This window comes from Sebastes umbrosus, chromosome 20, assembly GCF_015220745.1.
Source record: "Sebastes umbrosus isolate fSebUmb1 chromosome 20, fSebUmb1.pri, whole genome shotgun sequence".
NCBI classification, from domain to species: Eukaryota; Metazoa; Chordata; class Actinopteri; order Perciformes; family Sebastidae; genus Sebastes; species Sebastes umbrosus.
The window spans coordinates 12,524,312-12,543,549 of record NC_051288.1 but is presented as its reverse complement, the minus strand read 5'-3'; the positions used below and the strand labels follow the sequence as shown (position 1 = coordinate 12,543,549).

Here is a 19,238-nt window from a genome sequence, read left to right as displayed (position 1 = left end):
CAGTTATGGACAAAGTGGTGTCCAGCCCTGCTTAGTGTTGAAGTTGCTCATACTTTACTTTATTTCATTGCAAAGTGAAATGAATGAAATCCTGTGGCTACCTGGAAGGTAGAGAAACACAATTAAACAGACACTACAATATGCTTTGTTTATAAAAGATTAACAGTGATGTCATTGTGAGTATGACATTTATAGCAAATGGTTAAAGGCCGAGACACACCAAAGCGACATCGAAGAACTAGTGGCGACGAAGGCCGACCTCATGTCAGGTGTATCTTGGCTGCATTCGAACAAACTGCAAAGACTACAGCCAACGGCCAACTACCACGTATGTTCTGCGCCTGCATGGGAGGAAATAAATCTCAAAAAGGGAAACCGGAAGACCGAGGACGGCGGATATTCAAACCATTGTTATGATACGTACATTAAACAAAGCAACGTTTGCTGACCATTTTCACATTTCTCTCACTCACCATTTAGCTTCATTCCAGATGGCCATGTCGCTGTGAAAATATCTGTGTGTTGGAATGATCAGATGAGATGAAGATGAATAATGAAAAGAGCCTTCTGTATACACCCTCTTGACTTGGCTTGCATTCCTCACTTCCGTCTCTCTTCTCGTGCACTGATTTGTTGAAGGTGAAGAGACAATCAGAGTGATTTTTTCTCACTGACGGGCTCCAACGTGCTCTGCCGCCATTTCAACATGCTGAATCAGCCAAAAAGCCTCCGTCACGGGCAGCCTAGTGCCGACAGTGCGGGACACACTGCAAAAACTAGGTTGACAGACGCTCACCAACGGCCCCAAACGGACCGATTGTTGGCTTGGTGTGTCAAACTTCCACAGTCGTTGTGTGTAATCTTGATGCAGTTCTGCCAGATACTGACTGAACTGTATGATATCCAATGGATCTTCAAAGAGACATGAGCCACACCGGATGCTCAGCGACAGTTACTTGAACCCAGTAAAGGACGGTCTACTCATTACTTGCTGCTATAAAGCTTCTGTGTGTATGTGACAGAACAAGCCGACAGTTGGATGTCGGCCAGTTTGGGGCCGTCAGTTAACGTTCGTAGAACTAGTTTTTTCTGTAAAATCACTCTGATTGGCTGTTCAGATTCAGCGAATCAGTGCACGAGAAGAGAAACGGAAGTGAGGTGAGCAAGCCAACGAGTAAAGTCGAGAGGAAAAACCCAGAAGGCTCTTCTCAGTTTTCATCTTCATCTCATCTGATCATTCCAATACACGGATATTTTCACAGCGACATGGCCATCTGGAATGAAGCCGAGTGGCGTGTGAAAATGGACGGCTTGGACGTATATCCGCAGTTCTCAGTCTTCCGGTTTCCCTTTTTAGAACGACGAATACAGACCACCGCCGTCTGCTGGCGTGGAGAGTTATTTCATCTCACGCAGGCGCAGAACGTACGTGGTAGTTGGACGTCGGCTGTAGTCTTTGCAGTGTGTTTAAGTGCAACTTGCCGGCCAAGACAACGTCGACGTGAGGCTACACCTTAACACCTCAATGAAACCCCCAAATAAGAATTGATTAGCTCTCTAATCACTGGGGATTACACTGGAAAACCACTACCGAGAACAGGAACTCTCGCAACAAAAATTAGATTGCTTAGAAATATTAACACTCCCCAACCCATCAGGTTTATCTTGTACATGTTTGAACTGCATACATACTATATATGCTTGTGCTTAGAGCTATAATTGACAAAACATTGAACTTAAACTAAATGTAGGGCTCCTCCCAGGGTTTTGAGAGGTGAAGGGAGTTAAAGAGAAGTTCAAAGTCAGCAGCCAATACTTACACTGCTTCATCTTTTATTCAGTCCAGCCCTCAGGACCAAAAGCTCTCTAAATTGCAGTATGTCTGGCTGGCATTATGCAGACTGGGAGGGGCAGGGTGGTGTTATAGAGGGAGGGAGGAGGAGATGATGGATAGACAGGTAGGAAAAGAGGAGGTTATGGAGGGAGAGAGAGAGAGAGAGAGAGAAAGACAGAAAAATAGGCATTTGGTTCCAAGTCCTCCAGGCACTGCATTTCCATTTTCTTCTCTGAGGATGATTAATTTAGAGAAATGTGTGTGTATGTGTATGTGTATGTGTATGTGTATGTGTATGTGTATGTGTATGTGTATGTGTTTGTGTGTGTGTGTGTGTGTGTGTGTGTGTGTGTGTGTGTGTGTGTGTGTGTGTCTGTGTGTGTCTGTGTGTGTGCGTGTGTGTGTGTACGGATGTATTTATAGAACAGTGCTCGTTTAGTTCTTTTAAAGCTGCAGCAAATGTTAAGATGAGTTTACTTTGTTGCTATTACAACAAAAGTTTCAAGGAACTTGTTTTGGTGAGTTCACAGATAGACAGTGCAACATACAACAGAGCACACTGATAAACCACCAATATGAATACACTATTGAAAATACACAAAATGCTATATATATATATAAACACAGAGAAGACAACAAGCTAAAAATATGCACCTTAAAGTTGAATAGCCTCAGGGAATGTTCTTCTTTTGAACCTCTCACATTTAAAACAAAGCCGTCTCTATCTCCTCCCCGAGGCCGTCTCCTCAAGGATGAAACTCATGCCTAACTTTATTCAGAGCCGATCCTTCCTGGGAGTGTGTGCGCATTTGTCTGCGCCCACACTTTTAAGCAAAAAGCTTTCCTGTGAGCCAGAGCAAGATGGGCTTTCACAGAAATGGGGTCAGAGATGGACAATCAAGATTGTTAAAAGGACATCTAAAACAAACCAACCTGATATTTTAAGCCATTTTCTACAAATTGCATATACATCATTGCTATTTCCGAAAGCATGCTACGTTGTATTTTCCCATCTTCCAGGCAGCCTTTGGTCACAGCATGAGGGTAATAAATTCATGAGATACTGTGAGCCTGTATTCAGTGTTTTTGCACTAGGATGCATTACTGTTGTTCGCAGCAATGCAGGTGAAAACTCATTGATTGTTTTAAATCTACTGAATGGTGCATTTATGTGCTCCTAGAAGTTGGAATTAAACACCTTTAACGTGTGAAGAAAAAGAGCGTCAAAAAAGCGAAAGTAATGCAAAGGTGTAAAGCTGGGCATACACTGCTTGGTTGTGAAACTACACTCCTTCATCCTCCTGTTCCCTCTCCATCATCTCCTACCACTGCTTCAAATGTTTGTCAGTTTAAAGCAAAATTATTTAACGGATAATTTGACCATCATGTTTCACTACAAACTAGAACTGACAGTGTGTTCTGTAAATACCCAAATCAATGTCAAACATTGAAATTACATTTCAGATTTCAAAAGGGTTTCCGAGGAGAACAGGTAGCAACCCCTTGCAAAGTGGTAGGATTTCTTTGATCATGGTGTTAGTTCAAGCCATTTTTCATCCTAAAACCTGCATTAAGAGCTCTGAGTATGGTGTCATATTTACAGCAATGTGTATTTGATGTATTCCACTAAAAGCTGAAAAGTAGACATATCGCATGAGGAATTACATAAAGTTCTCCTTGTGATTTTCAAGAATTCAAAGTGGATTTAATACTTTATCCACTACATTTTCAGAGTTTGACTTTTGGCCTTTTTTTTTTATAGAGGACGTTTTGGCTCATTATTATCTGCCACTTCTGAAATATGGTGTCACGTAGAATGCATTAGAATAGAATAACACTGAAATACACAGTTCACAGTTCAGAAGTGCAGGTGTAACTAATAATATTAATGATGTGTGTGTGCTCTATGAAGTTGTCCACAATGCCATGGATTGTTCAGTCATTTCAAGGCTTGTGTAAAAGGCTTATTCTGAAGCTGATTATTGTTTTCCAAAATAAAACACATTCACATTTGAAAAAAATGTCACTTAACTTCGGTGTTTTTCAACCTAGATCATATTTCCCTATGTTTTTTGTGTCGAAGTGACTAATGGGGGTTCAGTATTGAGTGATAACGCTGCAACCAGCAGCCGCGAAACGAGCTTCAAGGGCAAGTGAGCAGCGTCAATGTAACGTGACGTCCACTAAAAGTGCTTGTTTTTGCTACTGACAGGCTCAGATTGTTATTATAAGTGTCTGACAACATTATGGAAATGGCCCTACAGAGAAATAAAACGTTTTTCACCGTTCCACACGTCACCTCACGTCACGTCTTGTCCTTGAGAAGCCACTTATGATAACAATCAGAGCCTTGCAGTGGCAAAAACAAGCACTTTTAGTGGACGTAAATTGACGGCGCCAAATTGCCCGATATGATTGCAGCTCGTAAGCAGCCGCCATATGCAGGGCTCTCCCTCAATACTGGACCAATTTCAGATATTGTTGTCCCTATTACACTTAGACACAAAACATGGAGAAATATGGTCCAGGTTAAAAAACACCGAAGTTACCCTTTAAGAGAAGACAAAGTACCGTGAGTGCAAAAAGCTGGATTAGTTTACAGGAAATTGTAATTCATAGAAAGCTACTAGTGTTTACCCATAAACTCTATGATTTACATTTCCGTTTGAAGGTACATAATTATGTTTATATTAATGCTGTCAACTAATTATAATATTTAATCGTGATTAATGGCATGATTGTCCATGATTAATCACGATTAATTGCAAATTAATCACACATTTTTTTTATTTTCTTCAAAATGTACCTTAAAGGGAGATTTGTCAAGGATTTCATATTCTTATCAACATGGGAGTGGGCAATAAAGCTTACTTTATGCAAATGTATGTATATATTTATTATTGGAAATCAATTAACAACACAGAATGATGACAAATATTGTCCAGAAACCCTCACAGGTACTGCATTTAGCATAAAATTATGCTCAAATCATATCAGGGCAAACTCAAGCCCAACAGGCAACAACAGCTGTCAGTGTGTCAGTGTGCTGACTTGACTATGACTTGCCCCAAACTGCATGTGATTAAGGGAGATTTGTTGGTACCCATAGAACCCATTTTCATTCACATATCTTGAGGTCAGAGGTCAAGGGACCCCTTTGAAAATGGCCATGCCAGTTTTTCCTCGCCAAAATATAGCATAAGTTTGTAGCGTTATTTACCCTCCTTCGCAACAAGCTACTATAACATGGTACCAATGGATTCCTTAGGGTTTTCTAGTTTCATATGATACTGTTCAAGCTTTAAAACTGAGCCCACAAAAAATCACAAGTTGCGTTAATGCGTTAAAGAAATTGGTGGCGTTAAAACAAAGTTATTGCGTTAACTTTGACAGCGCTAGTTTGTATACTACTAATTTGCAGCTGTGAGGTTTTTTTCCAAAACGGGACATGACAGAAAAGGTTTCAGACCTGACCGGTGTAGCAGGTGATTTTACTCCCATAGCAGGCACAGGTAGCTGTCATTAGCTGTTGTTGAAGGAAGCTGCTGCGTGGTACCAACCTTTCTGAATTACTTTACATATTATACGCACTATTATGCAACTCCAAAAGGAGTAGTAGTACCATATTTTTATGATCAAAGAGGTAGATAGTCAGCAGCGAAAGGGGAGCTTAGAGCTAATGGAACAAATGACTAAAGATGAGGAATAAAAGAGAGGGAAGTTAAAAGAGGTGATGACTTGGTCACAGGCAGAAGTAGAGGCAGAGACGTCAAGGCCACGACACACTGCACAGAGGGAGAGGGAGATAATCCTGGGGCTGCTTTGCAGGGCCCTTTACTGATGACTCATAAAGACGATGGCAGTGCTCATCCTCAGCATGCAGTGTGTGTGAGTGTGAGTGTGTGTGTCTGCTTCTATAGAGGGTGATTATCATTCCTTCAGGATATTTAAGATTCTTCCAGTGTGCTCCGAAAAGATGGTGTTCATTTTACTGTGGATAACTTATTCTCTGTGTGTGTGTGTGTGTGTGTGTTTCATCTTGTGAATGGTCCTGTCTGACTAATCCCAGTAGGGATTGGGAAGGCTGCTGCTGAGTGCTGCCCGCCACAGTAATTACAGGACGAAGCTTTCTTAAACTGTCTCTCACTTTTCTCCGCGGCTGCTGTCTGTTTCTGTCTCTCGTCAAAGAGCTGTAGTAAAGAGGTGGGATGATGTATCAAGGGGTCCGCGGTGAATAGTTATTGTCAGTCTTCAGTGTGTCGGAAGTGGAAATTGATTTCACAATCATGATTACACACATGATCCGTGTGCCTGTTATAGCCCGACAGATACAGGAATTTTGAGGATAATACCGATATTAATATTTATGTATATCGATATACACAATGTATATATTGTTTTTTTTAACATAAATAGAGCTGTAACAATTAATCAATTAATCGATTGGTTGTCAACTATTAGATAGGGCTGTCCTGAATAAATTTTTTTGGGGCTTTTGGCTTCATCCGTCTCAGAATAACTAATAATAATGATGAATATGAATAATGTTGTGGGATTATTCCTTATTTCATTTGCCCTTTTTGGGATTTATACATATTATATAGAGTATATGTACTGTATATATGTGTAAGGGATAATGTACAGCGAGCGGGTCTTTGTTGTGAAAGAATCCCCGACAGGGCGACCTCGCTAGCTGTACATTATCCTGCTTATTAGACGGCTACTTACTTAAGAAATCAATAATTTGACACAAAAAACGGTCTGCCATAGTCCGACATCAGAACTGCGCCCATAGCAACGGTCTGTTATACATAGTAACGGTCTGCTATAAAGAAATGACAGACCCTAGAACGCCGTGATTGACCAATCAGAATCGAGTATTCAACATAACCGTGAAATAAATATATATAAAAAATGTATAAGCAATCAAATACTGCTTTGGAGGTCGATTACGATGGCAACAGTCGAAGCTTCGAAGACATCAGATTAGCCCTACTATTAAATTAATCACCAACTATTTTGATAATCGATTAATTGGTTTGAGTAATTTTCTAAGAAAAAAAAAAAGTCAAAATGTTTCTGATTCCAGCTTCTTCCTCTATGACAGTAAACTGAGTATCTTTAAGTTTGGGACAAAACAAGACATTTGAGGATGTCATCTTGGGCTTTGGGAAACACTGATCGACATTTTTTTGACCAACCAACTTATCGATTAATCAAGAAAATAATCGACAATGGAAATAATCGTTAGTTACAGCCCTAAACATAAACGCATAACATAAACAAACATTTTTCATTTGATCCCATAAATTTGAATTATTAAAAAAACGTCACTAAGTTAGAGTGTGTACTGAACATTTTACCGTGTAAAAATAAACTTGTAAGTGTTTTAATGGTGACACTGTTTCTTTGGCTTTTCTGACCTTGTTCACTGCAGACAGTTTGACATGTCGACAGGTGAAATCAATAACATTAACGATGGTTAAGTGTCATGGTAAACTATTCCAGTGAGCCAGCATGCACAACACCAGGACCTCATTAATGTTATTAAATACACCTGTGCTTTACCTACTATGACATGTCAAAATGTCTTCTGGTGTATCCCCAGATAATATCCGTGTTGTGCGAACGTAAAACACTCGCCCACCACTGAGGGGACCCAGTTCAGTTCCTGACAGCTGTGCCCCGACAGCCTCTGTGTGTTGAATGCTGGTAAGGCATCACGTTCTGGTGACTGCACCAGCAGCTCCAGTTCTGTAGGAGGAAAAAAAAAAAAAAAACAGCTGGTGACGGGAATAAAGGTGGAAGCAACAGAGGTGCCAGAAAAGACAGGGATTGTTGCACACATGGGGAAAACACAATGACTAAATTGTGGAGAAAAAGTTCAAAAGTAACTTAATGCGTCAGTTGGATGTTGTTCTCCGGGTCTTAGAAGTGAAGTCAATGCAGAAGAGCCTTAAACTTGCATTCTTTCTAATAGCCAGCAGGGGGCGACTCCTCTGGTTGCATAAAGAAGTCTAAGAGAAAATGACCCGATCTTCTCTCTTGACTTATTACCTCAGAAAACATTGTAAACATGAATTTATGGTCTCAATCGCTAGTTTCAAGTCTTCATCAATACAGCATGATGTTCATTTAGTAAATTATGGTCCCATTTAGAGTCAATAGACCATAAAGCAGGGTATGCTTTAGGGCGTGGCTACCTTGTGATTGACAGGTTGCTACTACAGCATTTTCCGCATTTTCGTCTTACAACTTTAACCCTTTCAGTGTGTTTTCAGTTCATTAAAGTTAATTATAACCGTTTTGGTCACCTGAAACTACTGGTTCGGTTGTGCTTAGCTCCACCCTCTCGTGTCACTTCCGGTTTCAAAAAACCAAGATGGCGATGGCCAAAATGCCGAACTCAAGGCTTCAAAACGACAGTCCATAAACCAATGGGTGACGTCACGGTGACTACGTCCACTTCTTACAGTCTATGGTCCTTTCTCACCTCTGTGTTGTGATAGCTTACTGTTTATCAATGAAAATCAAACACTCAGGTGGCCTAAAACATGAATGAAATGAGCTCCCTCAACTAATTTAATAAATAAGTCATGAAATATGATTTATTAAAGTCTCGATCATGATTGAATTATTCAGCATTTACATTAAAAGCTGACTGTCTACAGATGACCCCGTCTCCATTTTTAGCTCAGTGGAAACAACTTTTCTCTCAAGCCTCTCAAGTATTGTGCTCCCAAGTGGATGTTGCCAAAGCGAGGATGGTTTTTTTTGTGTTTGAATGAAAATAGCCCTAGAAAAATAGCAGTGCATGATTTATTCATCAGTCAAAACCATTTTAGAGCCACATGCGGACTAAAGGCAAAAAAGAAGCCCGAGCTGTCAATAGTTTGAGCTCAGCTCTTCCTCGCTGTGCTGGTAAATTCCCCTCAGAGGCTTTGCTGCCGTATCCTTTTTTTCTTTTTGTCAAGATTCACTTTCTTTCAATGTGTCTCCCTCAATCCTCTGAACTCTCTCTGTCTCTCCAGCTATTTAAAACAGGCAACCTCATTTATCAGCCAAAGTTTTATTTCCCCCCCAAAAAGGTGTCTTTTTATGCAGGGATTGCAGCAGTGATAAAATCAACTCAAAATAAGATTTATAGGACTATTTTGACTCCTAAACATAGGCTGATTGTGTAATATGTTTTCTATCTGCCTGCCACCGCCTCTATTGCAGTTATGGGTAACAGCAGTGTTGCAGACAAAACAGCTATTTCAAGCCTTCCGATTATGTTCGCCATATGGTTGGAAAAAGGCTGAAATGTGGTGCTGTTGACGCCGTTTCAGAATTGCTCTCGAATTAATCTAAAATAAATGTGCATGAATTCGTTTTGGTACAGACTAGAGTGTTCAAGTGCAGCGGCACAGGACGTGCATACATAATACTGATTAATCTGTTTTGCAAATGTGTGTGCACCTGCAGTATAACGCTGCAGATTCATTGAAGAATAATATTGAAGCGCCAGCGAGGATGGAGGAATGCAGAAGAAGAGTCATAAATATTACACTATGTTCACCTAATTCGTCTGTTTCTTTGGTGTTCTCTCTCTCTCTCTCTCTCTCTCTCTCTCTCTCCCTGCTCTTTCTACCCAGAGACTCAAAATATTACTATGCCTCCTGGGCAATATAGTCAGAGCATCCTGCTTCTCAGATCAATGGGCAGTCGGGGGGGAGGGGTAGCAAAAATCATGATGGAGAGGGGAGGGAATGAAGAGAATTTTGATCGAGATGGGAGAGGCGGATCAATAAGCTGAACTCTTTAGCACAGGAACCTGCAAAGCTCACACAGCCCACACCTTTCACACAACGTTAACTGCAGCGTGAGATCACAGCAGACGCACAACACACACACACACACACAGATACACACGTGTCAGTCTGTAAATTGTCAAAATCGCCGACAAATTCCTTTACAAGCATCGCTTCAAATTCCGTTTTGCAGTTATTCTGATTTGATGCAACATGTTTTGTCTTGGCAGTGTTATTTTCATCTCGATTAGTAGTTGGGAAAAACAACCAATCAGAGCTGATCTGGAATCTGCCGTCAGTCAGCCGGCTCACAGGCGGCATCCGGACGGCAGACTCCAGATCAGCTCTGATGGGTTGTTTTCCACCGGTCTGTGAAATCTTGCCGATGCCATTGGAAGCAACGGAGGACACAGAGGCACATTGTTTTTTTTTCAGATTACCTGTCTCATGCACTATTGTCAGAATATAGTAGAGACCGTTTTATAAAAATACCTTTTTTTAATCATATTTGAGCAGGTAAAACCTCATCCTGTGTGATCACAGACTTATTTTTTCCATTCCACTCATATATTCAGTGTGATTGCTGCTGATCTGAGTAAATGGGTTGATAAAGTGGATGTGAGCTGACCAGTAATTGGACATGATCATTCCAGCAGTTAGTCCTCAAATGAATACCCCACATAGTGCCAGTGAACCTGCAGACTTTCATCAAAGCTGTATTTTATTGTCAATGAATGAATATAAGAATGGTAAAAGCTGCTTTAGAGAGCCTGTATGAAAGTATGAGTGCATATATATATATATAATATAGTACACTTCACATTTGGGCTTTCATGTGTACCTTCTCAAGTCAGCATGATGTACATGTCAGATAATTTACCCTCTGGCTGTTTGAATGGAGGAAAAAAGGAGGGAAGGCGAGTGAGAGCGGGAGAGTGAGAGGTATGTGGGGGAGGCATGTGGAGGGAGACGGATGAAAGGAAGGAGGAGGTAAAGAGAGAGAGATTTTGTCAGTGAAAGCAGAAAAAGAGAGAAAAAGAAGAAGATACCTATTCTAAAAACACACAGTGAGAAGGAGACGGTGAATAGACAGAGGAATGCCTGTATGGTGTCTGGATGCACACTCCCTCACTAACGAGCTCTTCACAAAGAGCCCTCCCTCAACACCTCCTTTTCCCTCCTTCCTTGCATACTTCCCTTCTGCACTTCCCCCTCGTTCCCTTTGCTGCCTCCCATCATCCTTTTTTATATTCTGAGTGTATCTCAGATAAATTCACGGGGGGCCACCGGCCGGTCATTCTCTTCAAAAAGCTCTCTGCTTGTTTTTCATTATTGATGAAGTCAAAGAGAGCCATCCTTGTACATGATACACGCAGACCTAGTAAACATACAGACGAACAAGAGGGGGGGAAGTTATGATCACAGAGCAGATGCACCTCAGGTTGAATGTGTGTGTGACAGAGAGAGAGAGAGAGAGAGAGAGGGGAACAGAAGAGAGAGATGGAGAGCGAGACAGAGTGACAAACACACAAAGCCCAACAATTACCACCTGCTCAACAGCTTTGATCGAAGGTTTGTGTGTGTCCTCACCAAGAGTCGAATGGTCGTGTGAAAGAATTCATGCATGAGAGAGAGAGAGAGAGAGAGAGAGAGAGAGCGACACAATACGCGCTATAAAAACAAGAGAGAGACACAGAGAGAGAAAGAGGGGGGTGGGCTTAGATACAAGCATCATAGCAGCTCATATTCTCCCACCAGCTCTGCTTTCTCCAGCACACAAGAAGACCACAGACGCCGAGCCACCACCTCACTCCCTCTCTCTCTCTCTTTCTCTCTCTCTCTCCTTCTCCCTCTCTCTCTTTTATTTCCTCTCTTCCTCTCTCTCACTCTCTTTTTCTATCTCTCTCCTCCTTCTTGTTTGCTCTCCAGTGAGGGGGCACTGCTCCCACTGTGTCGATTGGTAGGCAGTTACAAACGTTACTATTCCGAGAGAGTCAGTGGATGCGCTCTGCGCGCCGTAGCAAACGATCAAAAGAGGAGCGAGGCAGAGAAAGGCAGAGCGGGGTTCGGCTCGTTCTTCTTGCACATTAAGCGCCGTGCACAAGAGGGATGAGGGAGCGCGGGGAGACTCGGACCTGCGGCTGACGCCGCGCCGCCCCACCACCGAATCCAGGTAGAAGCCAAGTCAGGAGGTCGTGTGGACGAGGAGCTTTTGCGAGAACAGAACCAGAAACATTTTTTTCTATACGGATCAAAAGGAAAAGAAGGCAAAAAAGGAGGGGAGAGGGAGGCGGAGAGAGGAAAGATGGCGAGTTTTGGGAAACTCACAGACTACTTTAACCGCCGTAAGTCTCAAGAGGAGCTGCGGGTGGGCAGGAGCTCGCAGCGCAGCGGCAGCTACTGCTGCACTGTGGCAGAGGCCAGGTGTGTATGTGTCTATGTGTGCGTCTGTGTCTGTGCACAGGTATGCCAGGCCACATGGGGGCACGGCACACTACGCTTCTGTCGTCTCTGTTGGCTGTTAACACACATTGTCACGTCCCTGTGCGTTCCTCTTTGTGCAACGAAATGTGTTTACATGTCTCGTATCACTCTTCATTGTATACATCACACACACAATTTACTCATTAGATATATTTGATGTGAATGTAACAAACAATGTTACATATAGAGGAAGTTAATGTTTTAAAAAAAAAAGTCAATGGTGTATTCAAGTGTGACTGCAACGCATACAGGTGTTTGTATACATGTGCGTGCATGTGTGTATGCATGTGTGAGCAACCATTATGTTACATAAGTGTGGAGGTGCAGCGGATGTGAGCTGTCAGGCATGGTGGTGCTGCTGCTGCTGGCTACTATGGATTCTTCCCACTGACGCACCATTGAATTCTGAGGCTTTTTCTATAGATAGAAACGGAGAGGATGAAGTCGATATGGTGCATGCAGAGGAGACAGAAAGAGCTTTTCTGGGCAAAGTCAAATTACAACTCTCTACTGTTGATTACAGAGAGGCTCCAGCAGAGAATGTAGGGGGTAAGTGTCTCAAGGGCAGAAAGCAGGTGTTTGAAGAGGGGAAAATGTTTAGCATCCAAGTATTTCCCAGACAATCTTGGTGGGGGGGGGTGGGTTTGAAGCAGCAATCTTAATGCCGCAAATCCATGGTCAACTCCACCACCACCACCCTGAGTAGCTACATCTGAAATTACTTTTGAAGTGTGTGCTTAATCTCCTGTCTTCTCCTGTCCTACATTTTCTAAATCACACTCCGACTGTGCAAGGAGACGGAGTCTAATGCGCCTTTCTTTCCTCAGATGGATTTTGAAATTTTGACTTCCACTGCAACACTGTGTTCATACCTTGGAAACTTAATTTGAGTTCTTGCTTTGTATCACAGCGCCGCAATTAGCATCCTAAATTCAGAAAAGGGGAATGTAATTTGCTTTTGCTTTGCTATTAAAGTAGGAGCGCTAGGAAGTGCAGCATCCTTTACGCTTTAACAAGAATCCCGTTAAATTGCTCGTGAGCTGATGTTTAAATTACATAACCAGGATGAAAGTACAAATCGGAATGCTAAAGTAAATAAAAAAAAAAAACCTGCCACTATACTCTAGACTTTGAAATAAATGCCCATCAAATCTCATATCATTCACTCACAGCACAAGTGTTAACGTGGGTGGACGTGTGATACAAAAAAAGCTCTCAGATTCCCTGCCATCACAAATCCAGCATCTCTCTCATCCCCACAGTCTCTTTGTCTCTGTCTCTCCCACTCACTGTCTCTTTCTCTCAAGCCACCCCCTTCCTACGCCCTTCCATCTCTTCCCATCTTTTCGCTCTGTCTTCAGTCTTGTTTGGTATTTCTTTTTATCGTTCTCTTTCCCTCTCTATCACCCCTTTTTTCCTCTCATGCCTGTTCTCTCTGTACTTCCACCCAAGAAGGAGTCGGAGGGGTTTGGGGGGTATCTGAGTTGCGACAAGTCTGTTTGTAGATGTTGGACCAAGACAGCTGAGCCCTGCCTCCTCTGTTTCTGACTGAAGAAAAGTGCAACGTTATACATTCCTACACTGCAGTACTGTCGAGCAAGTACCCGTGTCACCTGCCACCTTCCACTGAGACTAATTAATGACCTCGCCTCTAAATTTAGATTTGCCAAGAGTTCACACTGTGCAGCACTTCTGCCCCCATTGGCATTAAAGGGATAGTTCAGGTGTTTTGAAGTGGGGTTGTATGAGGTACTTATCCATAGTTAATGTATTACTTACAGTAGACGATGGTAGATACGCCCCCTGCTTGGAGAAACGGTCAAGAGTTACCGCACAGAAGCAAAGCAATGTACTGCAAAACGTATTTTAGACACCTAAAAGAAAGGCTCACTTAAAAATAAACAATCTAAGTGTACGCTATATTTAGAATATTTTAACTGCTTTACCTTGCCATCAGACAGCCCTTTGCGACGGGGAACTGAAGCCGTTGTATCCATCTATGCTCTTGCCAAAGCCACCAGAAAAAAACTGCAATTTTACCTTGCAGAACATGGGGGTTGCTGGTCTACTGCTGACTTTGGTTAGTTCAGACAAACAACAAACCAACTAAACGATCGAGGCAACGGTAGACCGGGGATGGCTGTGGCTCAGAGGTAGAGCGGGTTGTCTCCTGGCTCCTCCAGTCACATGTTGAACTGAACCCTAAATTGCTCCCAGTGGCTGTGCCATTGGTGTGTTTACATTGGATCCTGATGGGCAGGTTGGCACCTTACATGGCAGCCTCTGCCATCAGTGTGTGTGTGTGTGTGTGTGTGTGTGTGTGAATGGGTGAATGCTGACATGTAGTGTAAAGCACTTTGAGTGGTCGGAAGACTAGAAAGGCGCTATATAAATGCATGTCCATTTACCATAGACCAGTAATCCCCGTGTTCTGCAAGGAGGTTCAATGGAGTGTGGTTGCTTTAGCGAGAGCATAGATAATGTCTTCAGTTCCCTGTTGGAAACATACAGACTCTATATATAGCTGTCTCACGGCAAGGTAAAGCGGTGAAAATATTCTAAATATAACATTCATTTTATACTTTACTATTGTTTTTTTTTTAGGTGGACCTTTATTTTAGGTGCTAAAATATGTTTTTCTGTCGGCCCCGTTCACAGCAGTACATTGCTTTGCTCCCGTGCGGTAACTCCTGTCTGCTTCTCCAAACTGGGGGCGTGCCGACCGTCATCTACTGTAGGTAATACACTGACTATGGATTAGTACCTCATACAACCCCACTTCAAAACAACCGAACTATCCCTTTTAAAGCTGTCAAATTTCCTCTCATACCAGATTTTGTTAAGATATTTAGACATTTTTAATTAAAACTTTAGCCCATATAAACCTTCACAGTTATCTTTGGTGCAATAAAACCACAAAATTCCATTTTAAATGCTATCAAAATGCTTTTTTTATAGTTCGATAAGGCGTCATGTTTTTCCATAGCTTTTGCTTACAGCAGCCCTGCTGTGCTCTTTTCAGGTATTCACATCCATATAGGTCTTTCAGTTTTGCTGTGATGTAATGTGTAATAAAAAAATCTCCCTTCACCCCCCCCCCGATTAGACATTCATATTTTATAGATTACATGCTAATTTACTTCCAAAAGAGAAATACTGTAGTTTCAGCACTTTGTTCTGCAGAAGCTAGGCATTAACTTTGCCTCTCTGGGAATACAGCCATAATGAATGGTGACAAGTCAGTCAGTCCATAATGAATGATGAGTGATGATGAGCAAGTCTGTAATGTAATGTCCATCATTCTGTAATGTAGAGGGATACGTCTGCAAGTCCACAATGGCTGCCCTTTGCTCCCGCCTGTCACTTAAGCCGCTCAAAGCTGCTGCATTCAATCTCTTCTGTCTGGCGACTTCTCAACCAACGTCTGCTGAATCACTGAACGATGGAGACCGAGGTTAATCCGACCGTAGCCTTTTGCCTCACGGGGTCAGTTTCTCCAAGCCTCCCGAGAGTCAGCCTCCAAGTCTACAACTTTTTTGAACATCCAGGAATCCCCTTTGGGAAGAAGGTGACATCTCAGAAAGGGTAGAGTTAGAAAGTCAAAAAAGAGATGAGAACAAAAGAAAAAAAACACGACAACACCCCACCTCCAAAAAACACACATCCGCATTCAAACACAGTGAGAACACATTAATACTGGAAGATTTTTAATGAATGGCTCCCTACCAAGCAGTAAGTGTGGCTTATGAATGAATAACCATGCTATTTAGCAGGCTTCAGAAGAACATTACATTGATAAATGTGTCATTCATTGGGGCTGCACCAGTAGGAGAATGTTTAAGATTGGATTTACAAAAAGATAAAAAAAAAGATGTATATTAGTTAGGGCTGTCAAAGTCAACGTGATAATAATAACGCAAATTCGTTTTAATACCACTAATTTCGCACTAAAAACGCATTAACGCAACGGTTGCAGTAGGTTTTGAAGCTAGAAGTGAAGATACTGGCATCATATGAACCTAGAAAACCTAAAGAATCCATTGGTACCAACCATGTCTAATGCGAAAGAGGCTAAATAACGCTCCAAAGTTACGGTTTATTTTGGCAAGGAAAAACTGGCATGGCCATGAACATGTTTTTTTTATGCTAAATGCAGTACCTGTGGGGGTTTCTGGACAATATTTGTCATTTGATTTGTGTTGTTAATTGATTTCCAATAACAAATATATACATATATTTGCATAAAACAAGCATATTTGTCCACTCCCATGTTGATAAGAATATTAAATACTTGACAAATCTCCCTTTAAGGTACATTTTGAACAGATAAAAAATGTGATTAATTTGCGATTAATCGCAATTAAATACCGATTGACAGCTCTAATATTAGTCTGAATTGTTTCCGTGTGTGTTTAATCTTAGAACATAGAGCTAAAATCTTCTGCCTCTCGTACCAAAGATAGTTTCAAAAAAACTCCTTCGGTATGTGTGTAAAAAGGAGTACAAGTAGATTCAGCACCACGGATAGTTCTCACTTCCAGCAGCTCCATTCACCTTCATACAGCTTTCATCAGGAGCCTTAATGATGTCACAACCTATACAGCAGACAGGGTCAAGGTTGAGGGTATAAACTCGCCACGCATGACTCTACTCAACAATTCAGAATTAGGTTTTAGTATCAGGGTTGAGAAAATACTGAGACAGTTGCAGTTTTTACATCCCACAGCTGAGAAGAGTCAAGGCGGGTTTGCATGTGCTACTTTTAGCATTAAAATAGGTCACTAATACAAATTGCTGTACATCTGTTGCACTAAAAACCTTCTTCTTGTTGTTGAAGTGGGAGCAAATTGTATATTTGCCTGCAGCGAGAAAGAGAACAGCAGTCTTGTGTGCTCAAAAGCGTGTGCAGAACGTGTTGGTGGTTCGCTGGCATGCGGGACATTTTCAAATAAACATTAGTATTTTTCACAGAGTGTATTTTCACACATCACACCATCAGGCTATATTTATTTTTTGCTATCTCTCCTTTTCCTACTCATAAGTACCTCATTGTGTCATTCTAAAAAAATAATCATATTCATTTTCTGTCATTTTAACGCTGTTGCACACACAGACTCTAACAAAGAAAGTGAGTTGTGTCCCTTGACTGCAGCACCAGAGATAAGACATTTGGCAACAGAAAAACATGAGGTACACTTGATGCTTAAAACTCAGGGCAAGACATTGTTTTTGTGACAATGCAGATTGCTGCTCGGAAGCAAAAAAAGCTTCCTCTACACGTCTTTCCTCTCCTCTTCTCTACTTGTCTCTCCTCTCCTCTACTTGTCTTTCCTCTCCTCTTCTCTACTCGTCTCTCCTCTCCCTTCCTCTCCTCTCCTCTCCTCTCCTCTCCTCCCCTCTTCTCTCCTCTACTTGTCTCTCCTCTCGCCTCTTGCTTCCCTTCGTCGTCTCTCATCTTCTCTCTCCTCTCTCTCCTCTCTCTCCTCTCGTCTTCTCTCCTCTACTTGTCTCTCCTCTCGCCTCTTGTCTCCCTTCGTTGTCTCTCCTCTCCTCATCTTTCCTCTCCTATCCTCTCCTCTTGCCTCTTGTCTCCCTTCGTCGTCTCTCATCTCTCCTCTCCTCTCCTCTCCTCTCCTCTCCTCTCCTCTCCTCTCCCCTCCTTTCCTCTACTTGTCTCTCCTCTCGACTCTTGTCTCCCTTCGTTGTCTCTCCTCTCCTCTCCTCTCCTCTCCTCTCCATCTCCTCCTGTTTTTGTAGACAGAGTCGCTTAGCAACAGGTTTGTAGGTCCAAATTGTCAGAGTGGCCTGGGCCGGCTGTTTGGCCCAGTGTGTTATCATCATGATGTGCTGGTGGGAGGCCAATAACTGCTTGTGCATGTGTGCGGTTGTATGTGTGTGCGTGTGTTTACTGCTGGACCCTGAGTTATTTCATCTCATGCCAACTGTGAGGAGTGTGTGTATGCATATGTGTGTGTGTGTGTGTGTGTGTGTGTGTGTGTGTGTGCGTGTGTGCTTCAGGCAAATGCTTTATCATGCAAGTCAGTATGGATTTCTGAGGAGTGAGAGACCTGTCTGTTTCTATTACCATCAAAGTCTGTGTGTGTGTGTGTGTGTGTGTGTGTGTGTGTGTGTGTGTGTGTGTGTGTGTGTGTGTGTGTGTGTGTGTGTGTGTGTGTGTGTGTGTGTGTGTGTGTGTGTGTGTGTGTGTGTGTGTGTGTGTGTGTGTGTGTGTGTGCTATGCCTGCATGTATACAGTCACTATCAGCTCTTCCTCTGATATTCAGCAATACAAAAGCATCATTCATCATCAGACCGTCCCGCTTCCTCCGTGTCTCTGCTTTGAATCCCATCCAGGGATTCTCTGATCCCAGGTCAAATATTCACAACTGCAACACCCACCTTCTCTATCAGGGGAGTAGTTTACTAGCTGACAGCGGGCATATGTCAGTACTTTACTTCTCCAGCCTGCAGGATGTGCTGACTTAGAGCCTGCTGTCGGTTTACCTGATAGCTCCCAAGTGATAAATAGCCCCAAGCCTGAAAATACATCCTGAGCCAGACATCCAAGGGAGTTAAAAGAGAGCTGAAGTAGTTTACACCAACACAGTCAGCCACATTTAGAGTTTTACTCTGGAGCACATGTCTGTAAAATGATATCAAAAAGTAGCTTGTAAAAACATGATGATTAGAAGGCTGCCATTCAGTGTGTAATAATGCACATACAACTGAATGAGGCCGCATCATTTGATTCTCTCATTAATTAATTGATGATTGATAATCTGCTGGTGTAAAGTCAAGCATGTAATGGATTAGATATGATCCCATGCATAGATAAAAGGCTGATATAATTGGCACTCTTGCATCAGCTGATGTTGATGATATTTGATTATTCTAATTGGGTGATGAAATGTGAATTTATAGTGCGAGCGTTGACAGAATTATGGTCAATATGGCCACGTATGAGACATTTATATGTATTTAAAGGGCGGGTCCATTATTATTATTATTATTATTTATTTTTTGGAGGTTTTATATCATTCTGTAGCTCCCCAGTGGTGTTCCTTATGTATTCAGATCCCAACATTCAAATTTTGGTCAAAGTGTGTATGTTTTAGCATCAAAATGGC

The 19,238-nt window shown here is 42.1% G+C and overlaps 1 protein-coding gene across 2 annotated transcripts in view; it reads left to right on the top strand.

Moving 5' to 3' along the window:
• The window catches only part of LOC119479337 (ankyrin repeat and fibronectin type-III domain-containing protein 1), a 148,725-nt gene that overhangs the window by 14,334 nt on the left and 115,153 nt on the right, over nucleotides 1-19,238 (top strand). The window contains exon 1 of one of the 2 annotated variants that reach the window (XM_037754802.1): nucleotides 11,281-12,051. The exons of the other annotated variant lie outside the window; for it this stretch is intronic. Coding sequence (XP_037610730.1) covers nucleotides 11,933-12,051 — 119 coding nt within the window. The 5' untranslated portion in view covers nucleotides 11,281-11,932. Of the gene's footprint in view, nucleotides 1-11,280; nucleotides 12,052-19,238 lie in introns of those variants that run through there. 2 annotated transcript variants of the gene reach the window in all.